Below are 22,257 nucleotides of genomic sequence, written 5' to 3' on the forward strand. Positions count from 1 at the left end.
GTTCTTGGGAGACACACACAGCTAGCTAAAGTTGAATATGCCAATGCGTGGGTAGATCTGCTCCAGACCTTGTCACTTGCTGAGATGTGATGCTGGCTTCTGAACAGTGATGGAATCAGGGTTGGAGGAGGTAGCTACATACTGAATATCTAGCGTAAATCCTTCTTTTGTAATCCTAAACATGGAAGGTTAAAGGACATACATAAATAATTGAATTGCTGTGTAAAAGTACAGTTACAGAAGATTATTTTGCAGATAACTTGCAGTTGTTTGTGTGCGTGTGCATATATAATGTGTGCGCGGGCGTGTATGGTGAAAGACAGATCACCTCACAGATCCTTACAGTGTACACTATCATGCTCATATGAGTGAACTGCATTGAGCAAAAAAACAAAATTATACTCAACTGTCAGGACCTGTTGCCAGGACCACACATTACATCTCTGGTTGTTTACACACCTGTTCCTGACATACTGTGTACAGCGAAGTGAGCGAGAATATGTGATGAAATGGCATTCATTTCTGTTGGACTATCCAGCAAACCGAGCACTGAGAAGCGATGTTGTTCACCGCTCAAATATTCATTCACTGTGTCTCTTGTTGAACGAGTGTTCCTGACCGAATCCCAACCCCAAACACACTTCATTGGTTGAGATCCACATACTGTTGTTCACCCATTCCATGGAATAGGCCTACAGTGATTATGGTTTACCTCAGGCTACATTGAAAAGGAGGACCTGCCCCTCTGAGATGTATTCAGATTCCTCCGTATTCTGAGTTTAAATAGGTTATGATGAGGATTTAACCCATTTTGGGCGGTAACACCTTTTGGTGTTAGCATTATGCTATGCTTTAGCTATTGAAAAATAGCAGATCTTAAAGCTCAGCGCGCTACGAGCTTGCAGGTCTGCTATTTTTGAAAAATCGACGGAAACATCACTTTTTCAGAAAACTGTCAGGATTTAGAAGACAATTTTAGAATCTGAATCTGATCTCAGGTCAAAAAGCGTTCATAGTGGGAAAGAATATTAATATTTTTGAATTGGTGCCCTAGTATGACCGGAATCAGTTGGATTGCTTTCCACTGTATATTAGTCCGACTACCAGCATGCCTTGCACACCTCCCTTCCAAAGCTCCTAGCCCGGGTTGAGAACATCCCCCTTTCTAAGGTGAAAACAGACATGTATATTTGACTGCTGTGTAAAGGTTGAAAAAACTCTAATACAGCAAGTTCATTTTGGTTATGTTGTGGTTTTATTTGGTTGAATCCTACTAATCACACTCTTTGGCAGAATTCTTGTGTGTAAACTCCATGAACACACCCTTCAACAGACTTCAAAGGACAGCAGATGATGTCAATCACCTTGATAAGACTGTCGACAAAGATCCTTATTTTTACCAAGCGGGAGCTTATAAGGGGCATGTGCAGCAGCTTGGAACTTGCCTCACATTACATTTTTATGCAAGTCCGTTCAGCGAAGTCCTGCTGTGAATGGCCAGTACTGTAGTAGTCGCTCTGTTTGATGGATGGACGGCTTCCCCTGCCAAAGATCTCGACCGCGATGACGCAGCGATCCAATGAACTGCAGCTATCTATCTATGTTTCTATATCCTTATCTAGACCTTTGAAGCCCAGGTCTGATTGGAACCACAGGAAACAGGGACTGTAGCCCACTGTACTCCAAGAAGAACTGAGAGTTCCTCTTGGATGGCACAGACAAAGCCTTCCAATCCAATTCACTTTATTTATAAAGCACATTCAACACAACGGAGTTGAAACAAAGTGCTGTACAAAATACTAAAATACCAAGGGCGAAAACAGGGCAACATAAATACATAATACAGTGGAAACGGCAACTCTTTCGAACGCCAGTGAGTACAAGTGAGTTTTCAGATGTGAAAAAGACAATTGAAACAGTGGTTAACACCTTTACTGTGTTATAAATCAGAATATGAAGTTACGTTCCCTGCGCTGTTTACACTAACCTTCATGAAACTCCTGCTGAAAAAATTCCCATCGTTTGTTACTGAGTCGAAAAATAATCCACCGGAGTGATGTGGAACATCAACACAGTGATAAGTGTAAGATGGATGCATCCATGACACCCTGTGTTTTGTTAGTATTTGTTAGGTTTTAACTGTATGGGGACTGTGGATGGAAATTAGCATCACTGCTAAAATATTATATAATATATATACATATATAATAATATGTATTTACGCTGCATTTATATGTAGTGTTTATATGTTCTGTCCTGTCCAAATAAACAAATAAATTAAAGTATTTAAACACAGGCAAGGTTTACAATTTTTTTATAAAAATAACACCGAAGACAAAATAATCACCAAAAACACTGGCAGTTCATTATGTCCTCAATTTAATACAATTGCGTTCAAAATTGGTGAAGTGGCCCTTAAGCAATCGTCCACATGTGATAATATGTGATTATCCACATAGAAATGAGGAAGCAGACTAAATTAATGTAACTGTCTGTCAATGAGAAAATGTGTTTGAAGTGCTGGTGCTTTCACAGCAGGGACTTGGGGCTGCATCCAAGTCCATTGCTCTGTGTGCCGTACAGGGCACCGATCACCTTTTAACACTTATAGGACTTCCACACACGTCTTCTCAAATAAAACCGCCTCAAGCGCCTTAAGACGTGTGTGGACACGTCTTAAGGTCTTTTTTGTCGATATAAAACAGGATCACTAAAATCAATTTTGACAGCGGCCGTTGATAGGCAACGCCTTGCTCAGCCCATTCTATGGCTGCGCACGCAGCCATTCACTTCCTGGTTTGCGCAGATTGATCATAACGCCGATGTTCTGTCCTAATTTCTGACTTCATAATGCGTCTCGTTTAGAATATTAACGCTTCTTTCTAAAGAGAGATTAGTTTCATGACGGCGATGTACAGTAGTAAAGGAAGTTTTCACCTCCCAGTTTTAGGGGAAATGAAAGGTGGGGGTTTTCAGATCTCCCTCATCTGCTTGGCACTCTAGCGGCTTTATTCTGAAAAATTCCCCTGTCAGGTGAAAAGAAGCAGCTTGGACTCCTTATGCATAGAAGGAAGCATGAAGTCAGCTGCCCCCCCAGGTTGGCAGAAGAAGTGCCCATGATTACATTAGATAATTGACACTGGGTGAAGAAATGGGGTGCAAAATGTTTAAGAAAAAAAGTATTCTCTAAATTGTCTTTTTTAATATGTATTCTCTAAATACTTTATCTTTATCCGTGTTTCATGCCTACTGCGGTGCTTCTACAACAGACTACACCCACCCCGGTTCACTCCCTCTTCCCCAGGTGTTTCGCCTTGATTGCATCTAAACCCTAACAACTAAAACTATGCCTAAAACCTAAACTCCCAAAAACTATGCCTAACCCTAACATTAACCCTACCCTCACAGAAATGATGCCTCAACCCAACCTCAAAACACTGTCCACCTGGGCAAAACTTATGGGAAAGAGTGCAAGTCCCCATACTGCTGCAACTAATACACGAGTCCACTCGCTTTTCTTGTGAATTTACTCATGGACGTGGATGGACTAATTTGGTTTAATTATCGATTATTGATCTGATCTATTGCTGTTGCAATTATATGGCATTGCTGTAGTCTGTAGACTAGCCGTGTATGTTTTTGTGTTCGTCTATGTGTCTGTCTGTCCGTTTGTCTGAAGTCAATCTCGCAAACTGATGGAACTGATGGATTTGGTGCCAAAATGTTTGGACACACTGCCAGTAGGGCAAATAAGTATCGCACACATTCATTTTTCACAATACACTTTATTCTTATGAATGACTCGGCAATCAGGACTATTATTATTGTATTGGGATAGTCATGATAGGCTACAGGAAAGTTGCAACAGTGACAAGAATTTGTGCAATTCACAGCCACTTGACTTTGAGAGAAAGATAACACCCTGTCACACTCCTTTGACACTGGGTGACTTTCTTTTATCTATCATGTTAAATGCTGTGTCACAGCTTTAGTACGCCACTGATGTGGGTACTACCAGACTCATGAGACAATAGTCATTAGTGAAGGTATAAAAAAATGCTGTTGCTAACAGGTTTGTGGTTTGTAAATGCTGGGTGCTCTTCTGTTTTGCTGTGGATGCGATCCCCACGCGTGTTACTTATAGTTAGAATGTGAAGGTTTCATCAGGGTGTCAAACTGATTTTAGGTCACGGGCAAGACTAGGCAAAGTGCAACTTCATGTGGGTTTTTTATTGAATTATTTTTTTATCACACGATTTTGTAACCCATTTTTCACCCCTGTGTCAATTATCTAACGTGATCCTGGGCTCTACACACCCTCCACCAACCTGGGGAGAGCATCGGACTTGGAACTCATGCTTCCTTCATGCATGAGTGTCCAAGTCACTCCTTTACACCTGACAGGGGGGAGTTTCCCTGGTTGGACGTAGCGTGTGGAAGGAAAACGTTATTCCAACCAGTTCCTTTCCCCTCCATCAGGCGCCCCGGCTGGCAAGGGGGAGACAGTTTAGAGACCAGGATTACTGCATGTTTTTTGTGAGGGTACCTACCCTAGGGGACACGGGGAGAACATGCAAACTCCACCCTTTCATGTGGGTTGTTCGCTGTGTCGTATGACAGTGTCGACGTCACATGGTGAAGGAAGCAGATCTATAAACTCACAATGTGTTGCATTGTGATTCGGGACACTTGTACATCTGCTTTTTTTGGCATGCGAAACCATCATCAAAAAAGTATAAATCATGCCTAAGTGCATATACTAGTTTGCTTCTTGCATCAATCTCTCTTATTCATGTGACCGTCTATCCTCTCTTTTTTCCTTGCTCTGTCATTATAGCATCACAGCCAATAATCTAACGGGATCCGTTGTGGTTTGGAGATTATTTTAGAAGCATGGTGTGGGTTGTGTAATATAACTCTCAGATGGTCTCAGACAGACACCACCAGACAGGCCGTTCTCTCCTTGAAATCACACTCAGTTTTCACCATTTTATAAGTAGGTCAGTATTTATAAGTTTTGTTATAAGTATCTTGTTTGTCTATGCGTGTTTTAATTTGTGCGTGTCTTTTAGCTCTGTGCGCGTGTTCAAACCATCCACTGTTCTCTCCAATCAAGGTCTCATAACATCAGGCCTTTTTTATAATTCTGCATCTATTTCCCCCTCCCTCCCCCTCTTCCTCTCTCTCTCTCTCTCTCTCTCTCTCTCTCTCTCTCTCTCTTCAAACTAAGGCTCAGCTGTCCTTGTGCCTTTTCCATGTTGTAAATGAATGCATATCCATGCAAATTCTCAAAAAGAGAGAGAGGGAAAATTTAAATATATTGCTTAAAGCTGCGCCCGAGCCGACCCTGCCATTCGGCGTTTGAAAGCAGCGTGTCTGTTTGAATACTGAGGTTCTCTCTTTGTCATGTTCGCCAGAGGGGCTGGGTGAGCGAACGAACGCAGGCAGGGAACGGGCAGAGATCGGCTGGCCAGCCGCACACAGACAGACTAATTGGGGAAAGGGGGGCGAAAGGGGGTGTCGACGGGTGAGGAGAGGGTGGGAGGTGTAGGGAGGGTGGATCTGAGAGGGACGACAGGGGGTTTGAGAGTGAGGTGCAAAAGGACAGTCGGTACGGAGGGGGGGGAGAAAAGGTGACAAAGAGGGCAAGAGAGTGAGCGAGAGGAAGGGGTGAGGGATGGGTGAGAGGAGACACAGTGGTCTCCAGCGTTGATCTGCCAGTAGACCTGCTGGGGGATGTCATTATACTGGAGAAGCTCTGTCTTCATAGCCGGTGTACCTGCCTTACTGCAGTATTCCCTTTATATCATACTGTACATTCATTGTCAGCCAGTGAATACTATATATTCACTAGTTGACACTATGTATAGTGATACCTATCATACTATATACACTCACTGTCAGTCGGTAATTGTATGTATATTAAAATTCATGTTATACGGTATACTAGAAATTCACTGGCTGTGAATGTATAGAATTTGTGTTCCCTTCGAGGGAGCACAAATTGCCCATAATGGATCCATTTGGTTTGATTTGTATACTCTTCGGAGTTCAATTAACACTCTGGATTTTACTGTGCAAGCACAGGGCAGTCTGTGCCGGGAGCTCAGAACGATTTTAGTCCACAACCAGAGAAGTGACATTTTTCTCACTCAGCCCCTGGACCTAATATAATGGTTTCATATTAATGCTCTTGAATATAGAGACACAATAGACTAATATAATGTAATCCAGCTAAGTTTAAGAGCCAGTGTGCTGACAACTTCTGAGCCAGGGGGAGACTGGGAAAGTCTTTGAACTATTGCCCATTGTAAATATGACATTGATAATCGACACGAATAAACTCATGATCGTTTCAACGAAAATCTGCTCGGCTGTAGTGAGTAGATAATTGTAGACTACAGATGGTTTTGATATGTGTGTGTGTGTGGGGGAAACACTTCATGGACACATGGTGAAACTGCAGGTTAAAGCTTGGCACAGGAGTTTTACAATCCAAACCGATTTTGAAATTGAGTTGCATCACGCAATTAAGGATAATCTTATAAGATTATCCTCTCTATAATCTTCTAAACACTACATGCTTTTAAAATAATGGCACAGCACTGCATTATACAGCATGTTATTAAGATTATCGTGTCTGGCTGAGCAATGCAGCACCTCGCGTGAAGTGACGTGATCAAAAGTGAACCGGAATTGGCTAAACTTGCTGTGGCAAAGGACAAATGATTGTGATGTCTGGTAAGACATGTTGGTTCGACCAGTCGAATGTCAAAAGTCCTCTCATTCAGTCTCCTTGTAGACTTGTCTCTCCCCACTCAAACAGTAGCGGTAATCATCCAGATAATATTAAACATGTTTAATTGGTGCGGTCCCAAATAGTCTGAGCAGTGCGCACTAAACTGATCCAGAGGTTTGAACCCCTCACTCACACTACAGTAGAATCTGGGCAGATAATAATTGTGCACACATGCAGGCCCTGAACATACAATACAGTATATTGGGCACTGCCTCAGATAAATCAATTGTATTCCTTAGAAAGCGGCCTTATGCCCCAACCGGGACAAAGAGTATAAGTACGTACGTTAGAATGGTACATATTTAAAGGTCTGTGAAACCCTCCGTTTTGTTTCCTCTCAGTCCACCGCAGTATAACCCCTTTTGGTGTTTATAGCATTATGTTATACTTTAGCTATTGAAAAATAGCAGATCTACAAGCTCATAGTGCGCCACTCGGTGGCGTGCTATGAGCTTGTAGGTCTTGTAGGTCTGCATGAATATATATTCTTTCAGAGCGAACGTTTTATTTTATTTTGACGTCAGGCCTAAATGGGTTAAAAGAATCAGAGAGCAGCAGTGGAGAGGATAGGGGACTGGATAGGGCTATTATCAGTGATTACATAGAGTGATTACATAGTTGTACTTGAGTATGACAAATTACATTCTCCTACTTTAGATTTTCAACAGCGGGAACAAAAGAGTATTATTGATTTAGAACCTGAACATCAGCAGTTCAACAGATGTACTTATTTGTTGAGATAATGCCTGTCTACATGACGACATCTAGATCAGTTAACCACTTAAACCCTATACAGTTAATTGACCGTGGTCCCCCGGGGGTCTATATTTGGTCCCCTGCTGTCCTTTCTAACTCTGCCGGTAGAAGAAGCAGTGGGCAATCAAATTAAAAGGTGAAAGGTTGGCAGATTAAATGGCATTTTATTTTTCTCGCTTCATGCCTAAAATGTGTGGTTAACAGAGACGTTCCATTTATTAATCTGTGCCCCGGGAGGTGATGCTATACCATTCAGATAAGACCCGCCCCTCACACACACCGCCCCAAGGGCTCTGCGGGCCCAGCTGGGCTGAAGTAGGCTAAGTTCCACTGGCTCTAGCCGGTTATGTTAGTGTGGCTGTAGTAGCCGGGGAATATAAAGCAGGACAGGGGTTTAAAGACCAAGTCCCCCCAGGGAGGAGTCCTCTGTGCCTAAGGAGAGGGGTGTGAACTTAGCCGCTTCTGTCACCATCCCTCTCGCTCGCTCCCTCCCTCCTTCAGTGGGTTTCTCCATCTCTCTGTTGCCTTCTCCATGACATTCACTCTCCCGCCTCATCTCAATGCTTCTACCCTGTCATTCTCTCAGAACGCGTTGTCGTGTTTAAAAAAAAGAAATCTAATCATATACGATAAAGTATATAAATTAGTCGTTAAGAGCCCCTCTGGCTCTGTTTTCTTTTCTTTTTTTTGGGGGGGGGGGTTCTACCATTCCTGATTTATTTTCCCCCTCGGTCCCCTCCTCTTCTGCCCCTTCAGTCTATTCCACTCTCTTCTCCAACCACATTAGTTCAGAACACAAGGTAATATCGCTTGTCAAGTTCACACAGTGGTACTAATGAAACCTGCAAAGGAATTTCAGCAGGTTAACTTTATTCCTGTCTGCTGGTAAAGCCACTGTGGAAGTGATTCACACTGCCAGGGTACACTGTACAAATTGTACAAATGGAACCAAATGCAATCTTACGGGTTAAAAGACCCTAAGGCTCCTTTTGGTTACATTTGTACTCTCTTAGAGTTAAAGTAACACTCATGGTTTTACTGTGTGAACGTTCTTCCCTCTTGCCTGTTCATGGTCTCTCAATCCATGACTTTGAGTTATGTGATTCTCTGGGATGGCTGAAGTGTGTGTGTGTGTGTGTGTGTGTGTGGTATCAATGCCGTGCATTTCCAACGATTACTCAATCATACTGGTTTAATCAACCCTACAGTACTGTGAAAGAAAATCAGTGTGTGGATGCAAGGAAGAGTTTAGCCCTAAATGTCTTTCTTTTTGCTCTGTGTGGGCATGAGGTTCCTTCAACTTCCTTGCACTGTGGCGCTGTAGCCTGCTATCCAGAGGAGGGAGGAGGGGGCAAGGAGAGCTGTGTGCGCTGCGCCAGTGCTGCTATGTGCCGTGTAACGTTGCGTCTTAGCGATAGCACACATGTCCGCTGGGGAGAACCGAGAGCATTCTGTCTCGCTGAGTGATACCCCTGTCTCCACCGACGATAAACAACACACACACACACACACACACACACACACACACACACACACACACACACACACACACACACACACACACACTGACACACACACTCCACTGTCTCCTAGGCCCAGCCTAGCAACAGCTTCCTCCTTCACACCCCCCAGAGCTGTAAATGTATTAGCTGCCTCATATTCTTTTGTCTTGGGAAAATGGGGAGTGTGTGTGTGTGTGTGTGTGTGTGTGTGTGTGTGTGTGTGCGCGCGTGCGACGTGTCTGTGTGTGGTTGGGGGGGGGGGGTTGTACTAGGCAACAAGAGTGGCAAAGCCTGCCATTCCTGTCTAGAGATCCCTCTGGTATACTGTAGGGCCCAGTGGTGGAGAGACGATAGGAGAGAGAGGTACAGGGCTCCAAATATTGCACCGAGAAGGAGGGAGGTACAGTACAGGGAGGCAGGGAATGACAGAGAGAGAGAGAGAGAGAGAGGTGCATATGCATGTCTGTTGTCAGTGATTCAGGTATGGTGGAGAAAGCCCACTGATGGAAGAGAGACAAAAAAAGCCGGAGTGTGAGACTCAAATCACACATGAGACATCGGTCTGCTGTTCTCGTACCAAAAAGAGAAGTTGAACGAGTGTGACGCGTTAGCTCTGCTAAAAACTGCATTTTTTTCTCTCTGTCATTTTTTTCCCCAAAGACGATATTTATGGCATTTCAGCTTTATGAGGACAGGAGACTGGAGAGAAAGACAGGAAAGGCAAGGGCGGGACGAAATGATTTCGGGAATCGAGCGCATGGCGATGATTATGCGGTTGGCGCGCCAACTGGTTGAGTCCCCAGGGACTCACCGGGGGAGTCTTTCGTCATGCATTTGTCTGACTTAGCCACTTTCAACCTGCCGTCCCTATTTGGGCCATGTGATTATAGCCTAAAATAAAACAAAACAGCAGATCTATAGGCTCACAACGTGTTATAACTTGTGGATACGTTATATTTCGCTATTTGTCTTATGACTAGTGTCTACAGTGTACTACGGCAACAGCTAAAGGACAACTTCAGATATTTACCTATTTGTACATATCTAGACAAAAATATTAGTTGCTTCATATAATTATAGTTCTTAAAAGGTGATTGCACTACATACAGTACATAGCAGAATACACTGACTATTTCTTCACAGACTTTGTCTGTCTTCTCTAGGTTTTATATTTCTATCCTATGTTCATGTTCTCATGGTTCTATGTTCATGTCTTCCCCAGCTGTATCTCATTGTAATCAACCCTCTATTGTCTTGTGCCCCAGTCAGTCCTTGTCGGGTCGTTGTTTGGTGTCGCATCATGTCAGTTTGTGATGTCTGTTCTAAAACGCACAACCATGGGTTTTGAACGCTACCTCCCCATGGCTGTCCTGCTTTTGGGTTCTCAACACTCCAGTATTTGATAGTTTTTGAATCTCCAGCATTTAAACGTATCTGTTGCTCTTTCTTTAATTCATGCTGCTGCCTGCTCCCGTTTCACATAATTTACGATTTGAAATTCACACCCATGTTAGTACGAGAGCACCGATGGCTGTTTTCTTCCCTAATAATGATTAATCCACTTTAAAATAGAAGACACATCATCATGGTCAAGGATTATACAGAAAACACAGATTCAGTCTAAGTATTAGTTTCCCCTAGCCAGAACCTGATTGTGTGGGGCCACTGGGGGGAGGTTTCAATTTTTTTCGGTTATAGATGCTACCACCGCTGGTGGGGAGCTACCTTGATCCAGTGTACTGCCCGCCTACTGTATCTGGCACTCAGTGTTTCCCCTTCAGTTTTAATTTCACGCTGAGCTAAAAGCTAACAAAGCCATAACTAGGTCTACTGGATAATGCAACGTCCCTGCTCTTCAAATGCATTACTTTGTGGAAATGATCAAAATCCTAGAGAAGTCAATTGTACAGATATTGCAGGTAATCATTTCCTAATGGCATTGCAAGTGAAAAGCTATCGGTATACAGACACGAGTACTGATTTCGACACAGCCTACAGGGTGCTGCCATCTTTGTTTACCTCACGTGAGTGCGCAGATTCTAATGGAAGCGAAAGGGTTTACAAACACTAAGCTAGCTATGCCACTGCTAGGGCTGTGAAACAATGGTTTAAGTGGAAAACAGCTGCGATAGGTTACAAAAGAACACCTGCGATTAGTTGCAATCAAAAAACGATAATATGATTTGTCGTCAACAAATGTATTACTGTGGCAGGGGGTCATGATTGCCTGGCGGCCCTCCACACAATAATGCATATAGGGGAAACACTGCAGTTTTCTGGGAGTTCCAGATATGTGGTGCATGAAAACTAAATGCTGCTTCCCCACGTTCATTTTTGAGGGGTTTAATGTTTGTTTTTAGTTCAATGTTTGTTTTACAAACGCGATTGACAATGGAGGGAAATGTACATCATCTTGTCCCTAACACAGACATTAAATGCCATTAACAATAAAGAGATTTTTTTTTTCACAGTTTGTTTTACATCACCATTACATCACCTAATCATAGAAACAGTAGACTTTAATATTAGCGCCCCTCACTTCACATGGGTCTGATTTTTGGTTTTAGGGACAGATCTGGATGGTTCAAGATGTATTTTAGCCCCTAAACTATTCAAAGCTTAATAGACCAACAGTAGTATTTTGAAATTCATTATTTGACACACAGGAAGCCAGTATACGGATTTAAGAACCGGAGTGATATGCTCCACTTTCTCGATATTATAAGGACCAGAGCAGCAGCGTTCTGAATCAACTGCAGTCATCTGATTGATCGTTTTAGGGAGACCTGTAAAGACCCTATTACAGTAGAGGCAGCTGAGGTTTTTCTAGATCTAGTCCTTTAACCTACAGTATACAGGTATGCTACATTTGAGGAGCTTGACTTTGTGATTGTGCCAATGTGGCTGTTCAAATCCATGACTTCAGCAAGGTTTTTTTGATTTGTCTAGATAATTTGAAGAAAATTATGGCACATCCAATTTTTGATTTCAATTGTTCAATGCATTTAATCTGTTTGTATTGGACACTCTGGTGAGTTGATACGGCTATGTAGATTTGTGTATCCTCTGCATAACTCGCTTATTTTGTTGTTTTCCACAATCTCCTTAAATATGATAGTTTGCTACCGTGACAGAAAGTGCCACACAATATTTTTGTCTGTCTACTAGTAATACTTAGTTTCAACCGTGACAAATGCAGCACTGAGATCTAGAAATACTAAAACTGAAAATTTGCCACCGTCTGTATTTAAGTCGATGTCATTGAAAACGTCTCAGTGCTGTGGTGTGGTCGAAAACATGACAGAAAGATATCAAGGCCATTGTTTAGTGTCACTGGCCTCAGTGGCCTGTCACTCAACACACAACTCTACCTGTTGTAGGCGGAGCATTGATAAGTGAGGAATCTGGGAAGACAAATGTTATTTGAAGTGTGTGTGTGTGTGTGTGTGTGTGTGTGTGTGTGTGTGCGCGCGTGTGTGTACGCGCCAACATGCGCCTGTGTGCCATATGCAGTGCGCCAGGGACGCTTCTCTGGAACATATTGGTGTGCGTACAGAGTGGTTAATAATAGTAGCGAGTGCATACCGCCATGGCAGCTCTGATGTGTGTGACAGTTTTACAGCCGCACATGCCAAGACACACACACACACACACACACACACACACACACAGCAAGAGACCCCCTCTGCCATGGAGCCCTCCGTCTTTGTTGAGTTCTCAATTTTATCACAGATCCTGATAAGTAAAAACAAGCGCTTCCCACCCATTCGCCCCCCTCCCCCCTCGCTTCCATATGTGGGCACACGCATACGTTCGTGTCCACGCACGTATGTATGCATGCATGCACACACACACACACACACACACACACACACACACACACACACACACACACACACACACACACGCGCGCATACACACAACAAACACAAACATATAGCCTAGTCAAAGTCAGCCACCCACTCACACATGCAGCACATGCACATGCTTAATCGCCTTCTCACATTCAATGCACAAACGCCTTCAAGCAGGCAGGCACTCACACATGTCACACACCCAGACACAAGTATGCATGATGCACACACACACACACACACACACACACACACACACACACACACACACACACACACACACACACACCGCATGCAGCTACCTCATCTCCATCATAGCTCATTGTTTGTGGTGTTTGTCTGTGTTGCAGCTTTGAGTTTTAATCTGAGGTAGTTTGTTTTTGTTTTAGTTTTTTTTTTGTGAAGGGGGTCTTTAATAGCATCTATTAAACTATCGATTATCTTCTTTAGACTTTATAATATTGCTTACCTTTTCTATTAATGATTTAAAAATATATATATATATATATATATATTCACTGTCGGGCAGAAACCTCTTATCTTCATATTATACGTTTTTGTGTTTAGTCGTAAAGTAATACCCTACTTGATCATAGTACAGCAGAAGCAGCAGTTGTACAAAGGCGTATGCAAAAACAGCTATGGTGGTTTGGTTAACTGTTGCACCGGTTATGAATATGTTCAGTACAGTCAGCTACACCACCAGGAAATGCATTCTGTGGAGGGAGGCAGACAGACAGACAGACAGACAGACACACAGTCAGTCTATGCTGTCATTCAGCTGCATGGTCAGACAGACAGACAGACAGACTTCTGCTGTCATTCAGCTGCATGGTCAGACAGACAGACAGACCTGCTGTCATTCAGCTGCATGGTCAGACAGACAGACATACAGACAGACCTGCTGTCATTCAGCTGCATGGTCAGACAGACAGACAGACAGACCTGCTGTCATTCAGCTGCATGGTCAGACAGACAGACAGACAGGTCATTCAGCTGCATGGTCAGACAGACAGACAGACAGACAGACAGGTCATTCAGCTGCATGGTCAGACAGACAGACAGACAGACTTCAGCTGCATGGTCAGACAGACCTCTGGCTTGTTGATGCTCCTTGGCTAAGAGAGACGGATGGAAAAGAGAGAGAGAGAGGCTCCAAGTTCACCAGCCAGCCACCCAGTCTGGAAGTCCCCAGGATGCCTCTATGAACTACAGAGAGAGATGGCTGGTCTGGGGTGTAGCTAACCCATATGGTGCTCCACTGTGTCCCTGCTCCATGTCTAAATCCATATGCTGCAGGAGGAAGGCCGCCACCACCGGACCCCCCCCCCTCACACACGCTCCTTCTTTAACCACAGGGGAGATGTTGGGAGGTAAAGCCCTGCAGGCTCACCCCCCCACCACACCTCTTAACCCCTCAGAGCTGCTTAGCCCATTGTCACTGCAATCTGCCACCACAACCTAGCTGCCCCCCTCTCTGTCTCCCCCCTCTCTCTCTCTCTCTGCGTGTCTCTGTCTCTCCTTCGCTCTATCTCTCTCCCCTCATTTTACATCTCCCTTTGGCACCTGATAATCGATGAACTCGTTCGCTGCTAATTATTTAAGCTGTTGATCGTGGAGACCCCGAGACCCCTCCCCCCATTCTTAAAGAAAAAAGAACAGAAGTCAATGTTTGGTCTCTCCGCGTCTCCGTTCCGCCAGCTGAAGTACTCTAGATTGCCAATTCATTTGGATTAAGTGCATTAGGGCTACAGCGTGTTGATGGGAACATTTTGTCAGATCACTATCAGCGGCGCTAACATTAATCCTCATTTTGCTTTGCCAGTTGATACTGCCCACTTAGAATACACCCTGGGGACCCATGATCTCAAATGGACCATTGTGGTTCTCTTTGCTCTCTCTCTGTTCTCACTTTTTAATTGAGTGTATCTCTAAAAATGTTCTCTCTCTCTCTCTCTCTCTCTCTCTCTCTCTCTCTCTCTCTCTGTTTCTCTCTGTTCTTGTTTCACAGGAGGTCCTGCAGACGGTACCAAAGTTCTGCTTTCCCTTTGACGTGGAAAGGTATGCTTCCTCCACTCCCCCACACACACACACACACACACACACACACACACACACACACACACACACACACACACACACACACACAGGTAGGCGGTGTATGTGCAGATGTAGTACTGATGCACACACACATACTGTATTGTAGACACATACGTACATGCATATAAATGTGCACGCACGCTTGTGAGTGAGTGCATGACATACACACATACTTATGAACAAGGTAATTATGTGAGTACACATTTGTGTGTGCGCATGTGTCTGGCTGTCCGCCCATGCTGGAGTGTCATGCTTAGCTGCATATCGCCGCTGGCCAATGCGTTTGTGTGTGTGATGTACTGTACATACTGTACATACTGTATAACGTTGCTGTCGGGCAGAAACCTCTTATCTCCATTAACTTTCTTTGATTTTTCGTAAATTAACGCCCTGGTTCAGTGGTTTTGAACCCTTTTCATGTCGAGGTCCATTTCTTTTCATCATGATTATTAATTAAATACCCAGGACCTGAATGGAAACAAGACCGCAAGAACTTATTTGGTGATAACCTTTTGGACTATTAAGTGTTTGACTTAATCAATCAATTAATTTATTCAGCATTTGAGCCACAGACCACTTTCAGACCCAAAACTTGGAATATTTTCTTGTTGTTGAATACGATTTTGTTGTCCACAATTACATGCTTTATTGTGGTAGTGATGTAACAGGCAAACATTGATCAAAATAACAATTTCACTCTTGAGAAATGAGAATGTAAAATGAAACCATGATATGGAGTCCATTTTATTTCATTTGGGTGAATTTGATTACCAACTGTAGCAGGGGACCATGAGGACCACTTGTGGTCCCCTGGTTGAGAACCAATGCCCTACTTGATCATACTACAGGGTCACATAAAAGCATCAAAAGTAGCAGATCCACAAGCTTGAGCTTTTAGATCTGCTACATTAACCATGTTTGCTAGCCCCTCCTATGCCCAGCTTTCCGTGTTTGTGTAAACGCAAAGATTGAAGACGAAAAAGTGAAGACGGAAAAATTAAGACGCAAATTGTGATTGGCCGGAATGACATTTGTGATGATTTGATTAACTGAGCACAGAATGTGATGTGTGTGTGTGTGATGTATGATGATGAACGATGATAAGAGCGCCCCCCTCACTTCACACGGGTGTGATAAAAAAACAAACAACATATGACGTTTCTGGTGCAGGTTCTGGTGCAGTAACAGTACAGGCTAGTATAGTAACAGTAACACTAACAGTAACAGTAAGCTACAGGATAGTATAGAGGTTCTCGTACAGTAACAGTAATGGTACAGTAACGGAACAGTACAGTTACAGTAACGGTACATTAACAGTAACAGTACAGGCTAGTATAGCAGCAACACACGTGTTAGTGAACCAACACATCATAATGAAGTCCTAAAGGAGATAGGGACGTTGACGATGATGGCCAAGATAATGCCAACATGCTGCCTACTGTATGCTTTATCAGCACTGTATCAGCGTGTGTGTGTGTGTGTGTGTGTGTGTGTGTGTGTGTGTGTGTGTGTGTGTGTGTGTGTGCGCGTGTGCGTGTGTGCGCTTGCCATGTAATGTCTAATTTATACTCCGTAGTGAGACAGTGTCGCTCGGCGACGTGTTGTTAGCTTAAAAATTCGTGTTCTTGTCAGCAAGCGATGGAGAATAAATTAAGCTTTGTCCAACGTGCTGTAGAAATATAAGTCTGATCCAACTTGGCCAGCAGCTCTCAGCTCTGGACTGGGCTCTTTATTTTCAGCATGGAAAATGACATCTAAAAGTACCTTTGCAGAGAGAGAGAGAGAGAGAGAAAGGGGGAGGGAGGCGGGGAGGGAGGGGGGGGGGGGGGCTAATATAATGCTTCTCTACCAAAGCTGAACTGCTGCCATCTAGTGGCAAATTAATATACTATTGCACAATGCCTTGGGGAACTTAATGCTCCCTTTAGTTGTGCTGTGTGTGTGTGTGTGTGTGTGTGTGTGTGTGTGTGTGTGTGTGTGTGTGTGTGTGTGTGTGTGTGTGTGTGTGTGTGTGTGTGTGTGTGTGTGTGTTATATTAGACACATTTGAAAAGTTTGTCATTCCAGTTCATTGCGAAGGCTGGTCATTGTCTAAACATTTGGGGCTTTTGTAGCGTGATATACAGAGTACTGTATTGTATTAACTTAATTCATTGTATGTGTGTGTGTCTGTGTCTGTGTTTCTGTCTGTCTGGTCTCAGGGTTTCCCAGAGTCAGTTGGGGCAGAACTTCACCTTTGTGCTGACCGACATTGACAGCAAGCAGAGGTTTGGCTTCTGCCGACTCACTCAAGGCTGCCGTGTCTGTATATGTCTGCTCAGGTATACCACACACACACACACACACACACACACACACACACACACACACACACACACGGCCATCTCTCACCGTGATGTCACACTTAGAATGAATGTCATTATCTTCAATAGAATGTGACTGCAATGTTGAACATGCAATGGCATCAACATTGTAGCTTTTGTACATTTGCTGGCAGCAAATATATATGGAATCTGGATAAGTGCGCTGATGAATACAGTACAATGTGATCAAACCAACCATCACCTATATTGACTTCATTAACGAGAGCTCCCATTTATGGCTCCTATTGTCATCAAATGTATGGACCACTCTCAGGATTATTATTATTATACATATTTTTTTATGCATTCCTTTTTAAAATAAGGTGATTTCAGCTTTATATTGAAGACAATGTTACCTTGTTCTGCTGAGCAGGAGAAACAAATCTATATTCCCATCTTCCCACACATATCTTACACATGCACATATGATTACTAAAAAGCTGTTAAATGTTGATATTTCATTGGTGGGCTGTTTCTATTTGGATAGGGGTTCCCACAACCATGCTTCTGTTTCTATTTGGATAGGGGTGCCCACAACCATGTTTCTGCTTCTATTTGGATAGGGGTGCCCACAACCATGTTTATATTTGGATAGGGGTGCCCACAACCATGCTTCTGTTTCTATTTGGATAGGGTTCCCACAACCATGTTTCTGTTTCTATTTGGATAGGGGTGCCCACAAACATGTTTCTATTTGGATATGGGTACCCACAACCATGTTTCTGTTTCTATTTGGATAGGGGTGCCCACAAACATGTTTCTATTTGGATATGGGTACCCACAATCATGTTTCTGTTTCTATTTGGATAGGGGTGCCCACAACCATGCTTCTATTTGGATAGGGGTGACCACAACCATGCTTGTTTCTATTTGGATAGGGGTGCCCACAACCATGCTTGTTTCTATTTGGATAGGGGTGCCCACAACCATGCTTGAAAAAAGACCATTCCCCCACCTAATAGCACTGTAACAAAGGCCATTATCACTTAATTTCCATTTAATTAAGCATAATTAACTAATTCTAGTGTTGCAAATGTAATTACACTCCTATTATGTAGAGATTGTACCCCAGTGCTAATCTCAACGTGGGAGCTTATTAAAAGAATTTAGGATAGTGTCAACATGACCTGCTGCTGCTGCTGCGATGGCATAACATGAAAAGGAGAAATTAAGCATTTTAATGGCATTAGTGGCACTTGAACCCTGGCATGACTATTTTGGTCATGTTTAAGGCAAAAAGTTTCACAAAATACAATAAAAACATATATGTATATGTAGTGTCTGTGTGTGTGTATATATATATATATATATTGTTTTAAGTCGCTATTTTTATTTATGGCTTAAGTGGATAAAGCACCGCATAAATCGGTCTTTCAGTTTGTGTGTGTGTGTGTGTGTGTGTGTGTGTGTGTGTGTGTGTGTGTGAGATTGTTTAATTGCTGCTCTGGTTGGTGTGTGTGATTGTGTGTCCGACTGTGTCTCCTGATGGACAGTGGTGGGTTTGTCACTGCCCTTATGAGCTGCTGTCGAGAACCGTCCCTCCTGCTCGCACCACCCACCCTTCCTCAGCCAGGCTCTGCATGGCCTTTGTTTCTCTCTCTCTCTCTCTCTTGCTCTCTCTCTCTCTCTCTCTCTCTCTCTCTCTTGCTCTCTCTCTCTCTCTCTCTCTCTCTCTCTCTCTCTCTCTCTCTCTCTCTCTCTCTCTCTCTCTTGCTCTCTGTCTCTCTCTCTCTCTCTCCCCCCCCTCCCTCTCTCTTTTTCTTACTCCGAGTCGTTACACGGCTACTGCCACAGTGCGACGGCAAAGACGCCTGGTCCATAATTATGCATGAAGCTTCACTGCCAATTAGCAGAGGCTCCCCTGTCCCTCTCGCTGAGTTCGACATGCTAATTCATTTGACATATGATGTATAAAATTCATTATGCATTCTGAGTAGTTTGCATGGCTTGCTTCATTTAATAATAATAATAATAATAATAATAATAAAAAATTATAGAAAGTTTTTTTTGTGTGCGCGCTCGCACACGTGCATGTTTCTTTTTTTTTTTTATCATTCTTTTTCCTGTAGACTGAATTTAGTGTTAAGTTTAGTCCACTGAGTTGGGAAAAGATTTGTGAAATATTTTAAGGTGTGATTGAAGTAAATAATCCATACTTTAGATGTCTCAAAGTATAGGTACAGTATGTGAACCGTGTACGAATACCTTGAATAAAATAAGAGCAGAAGCCTGCACCCCCCACCTGCCCATTCTACACTTTTTATTGTTATTTCTGATTCAGAATTATTTTAAAATTTGACTTGCCAGTTACACATTTCAAAAAAGAGAGGAGAGAGGAAAAAACATTTTTTAAAGTGAGGATATGAAAGAAGGATCAGAATGAATTAGTGGCGTTAGCCTGTGAGGCAGATTAAAAGAAAAAAGTGGGGGAAGAGGCTCGGCCACCACTTAGCCTACCTTCATTTAATCTATCATTTCCTGTGGATGTAAAATAAAAGTAATTAAAACAGTTTGCGTCTCCGCAATTGTTGAAGTGCTGGGACCATAAAATTGTCACCTCTGCTTACTGGAGGAAGTGCCTTAATGACTGGGACAGTTTTATGTGGACAGCCCTTTGTAGTCTTGTGGCTAAAGACCCCGGCTGAAAGGGCCGCACTTCCTTTAGGCGAAACCTCTTAACACACACACACACACACCCCTGCACACACAAAGATTTTCACACTGTTATCCCCCTACGTCTTCTCCCATGTTCATTCTCTCACATTTGGAAAGCAGGAGGGGGGGGGGGGGACTGCCGTTGGACATGTTGGCGGCTCAGAGATGAAAAAGCCGTTTTCCTTGGTTTTATTTGACGGCTGAGGCTTTGGGATCCCCGGCCTTGCTCCGGTTAGTGGTCACTTAGCGGGGCTGCCAGAGGACATTTCCTTCCCTGCACTTAACCCTTGACCCGGCAAAGTAAAGATGTAATCAAATCTTTCACTGAGCCGGCTACAAGGTGCAAGCTGACTTATGGTCCCAGGGCCCTGGATGTGGAGGGAGATTTAAGACCCATCCAGGGGAATATGAATAATAGCGTTTCGCTTAACACCCAACAGGTACTGTGTGGCAGAAAACAGGGCAGATGTACAGTACACATCCCAAGTGATCATTTAGCTCTGAGAATGTAATTCTTTTACTCTGTCAGAGTCGAGGCCTATTCATACTCTGTTTTAGGTGATAAAGTGACCACCGGAAACTACAACATGACGTCAGGCCGCGGTGGTAAGCCTCTCACCGCTCTCCCAAACACATCTCTCTTGTTTTTACTAGCCACAGTTTCGTTGGTCACCTTAACACCTAAAACTGGAGTATGAATAGGCCTTTACAAGTGGATAAATTAACACTGAGGATGTTTTGTGGGTTAGTTCACCAGTCCTGACCTCTTCTGTACTCAAACAACTTAACAGCCAAGGTGTACAGATAGTAATTGTAATATAGGACATAACAATGTCTGGATGGGATATTATAGTTATAGATATTGAAAGTGTTTTTGTAATAGTTGTAGTAATTTATTTTTATGTAAATATGCACTGTACAATGTTGAAAAGCATAACTTTTGGTTGCGCTGGATTGTGGGAACTCCCTTCCATAACAGCATCATTTGCGAGACCTGATGCCCTTTCTTGCGCCACTGCTCCTCTCCCAGACTGTCCCCCTCCCTCTGAGCCTGGGGGATGAGGAGCTGGAGGGGTCTATGAGTGGGCTGCAGATTAGCCGTTCATTCTTTGAGTACACGGCACTTTGAGAAGACGTGTGTTTAAAATGGCAGGAGAGATTGTGGGGCCTCCACGCTTGGAGCGCGCCAGTGATGGATGCCTCGCTCTCTATCGGAGGATTTGTGAAGCAAAAACAGATCTGAGCAATGAACTGTGACGAGTAGGAGTATCCCTGCAAGCTTTCCAAACTTTAACTTTACATCAACATAGAGAGGGGGGTTGCTTATAAAAAGAACAAAACAATGCCCCTTAAAGTTATTAATAAAAGTATATTAATTTCAATGCATTTGAATAGAACACAAGGTATTTCCTATTGTGCTAAGACGATATAAACATAAGCATTGGATATCTTGATAAGCCGTGGTTGGCTGCCTCCAGCAGCAATCATGTGTTTCTCTCTAAAACAAAGGATTTACAGCATCTTGGTGTGGGGAGTAATGAGGGTGACGGCTCTTCTGACAGCCAGAGTCTTATTTACATCCCGTTTAATGGTGAAAAATGAAGGATTAACGCCCAAGAGCCTGGCGTTTTAAACAAAAGAAGAAAAACTAGATAACACCCAGCCTTTGTTCTCCCCCTCAGCCATGATAACAGACCCAACTTAGCCTCCTCATTTTGCGTAATTCAATGTAACCTGACCTCATATGCAGATCGTGTGAGTGCTATATGCTGCACATTATGGATTCTACATTTGTTTGACATGGCAGAAATAGGTCTTCAGGTTAATATCCGGTCAGCATGTGAATTAACATATGCATGTTTGATTCTGCTTCTCCTGAGAGTGTGACCTGATTGTGGAAAATGTTCATGCAGACGTCAAAATATTGGCATGTTAAGAAGCTGATTGTTTCAGACTAATGGTCACTCAGCCTCTCCTGATTGGTGTGCTTGGCTGCACTTCTCCGGGAACCTGGCCTCTCATTGGCCCCTTGCGGATTTAGCGATATGAAAATTTGCATTAGGTTCACTTTATTGTTTTCTTGTTGTCTGTTAATTCCAGTCTACAGAGCAGCCAGTGACCCATGCTCATTGATCTCCAGCCCTATTGCCTGAGCAGGAGTTCACTGGCTTATAAAAACTTACTCAAGCCTCTGTTCTTATACATACTGTACATTTATTTATTTTATTT

General features: G+C 43.2%; 1 protein-coding gene across 5 annotated transcripts in view; it reads left to right on the top strand.

Moving 5' to 3' along the window:
* dennd1b (DENN/MADD domain containing 1B) overlaps positions 1-22,257 on the top strand; it is a 135,499-nt gene that overhangs the window by 40,470 nt on the left and 72,772 nt on the right. For all 5 annotated transcript variants that reach the window (XM_080770932.1, XM_080770935.1, XM_080770933.1 and 2 more), the window contains exons 4-5: positions 14,923-14,972; positions 17,212-17,331. In XM_080770932.1, coding sequence (XP_080627058.1) covers positions 14,923-14,972; positions 17,212-17,331 — 170 coding nt within the window. The remainder of the gene's footprint in view (positions 1-14,922; positions 14,973-17,211; positions 17,332-22,257) is intronic.

The sequence above is a fragment of the Protomyctophum bolini genome (genome assembly GCF_963924005.1).
Source record: "Protomyctophum bolini genome assembly, chromosome: 8".
In the NCBI taxonomy this organism is placed as follows: Eukaryota; Metazoa; Chordata; class Actinopteri; order Myctophiformes; family Myctophidae; genus Protomyctophum; species Protomyctophum bolini.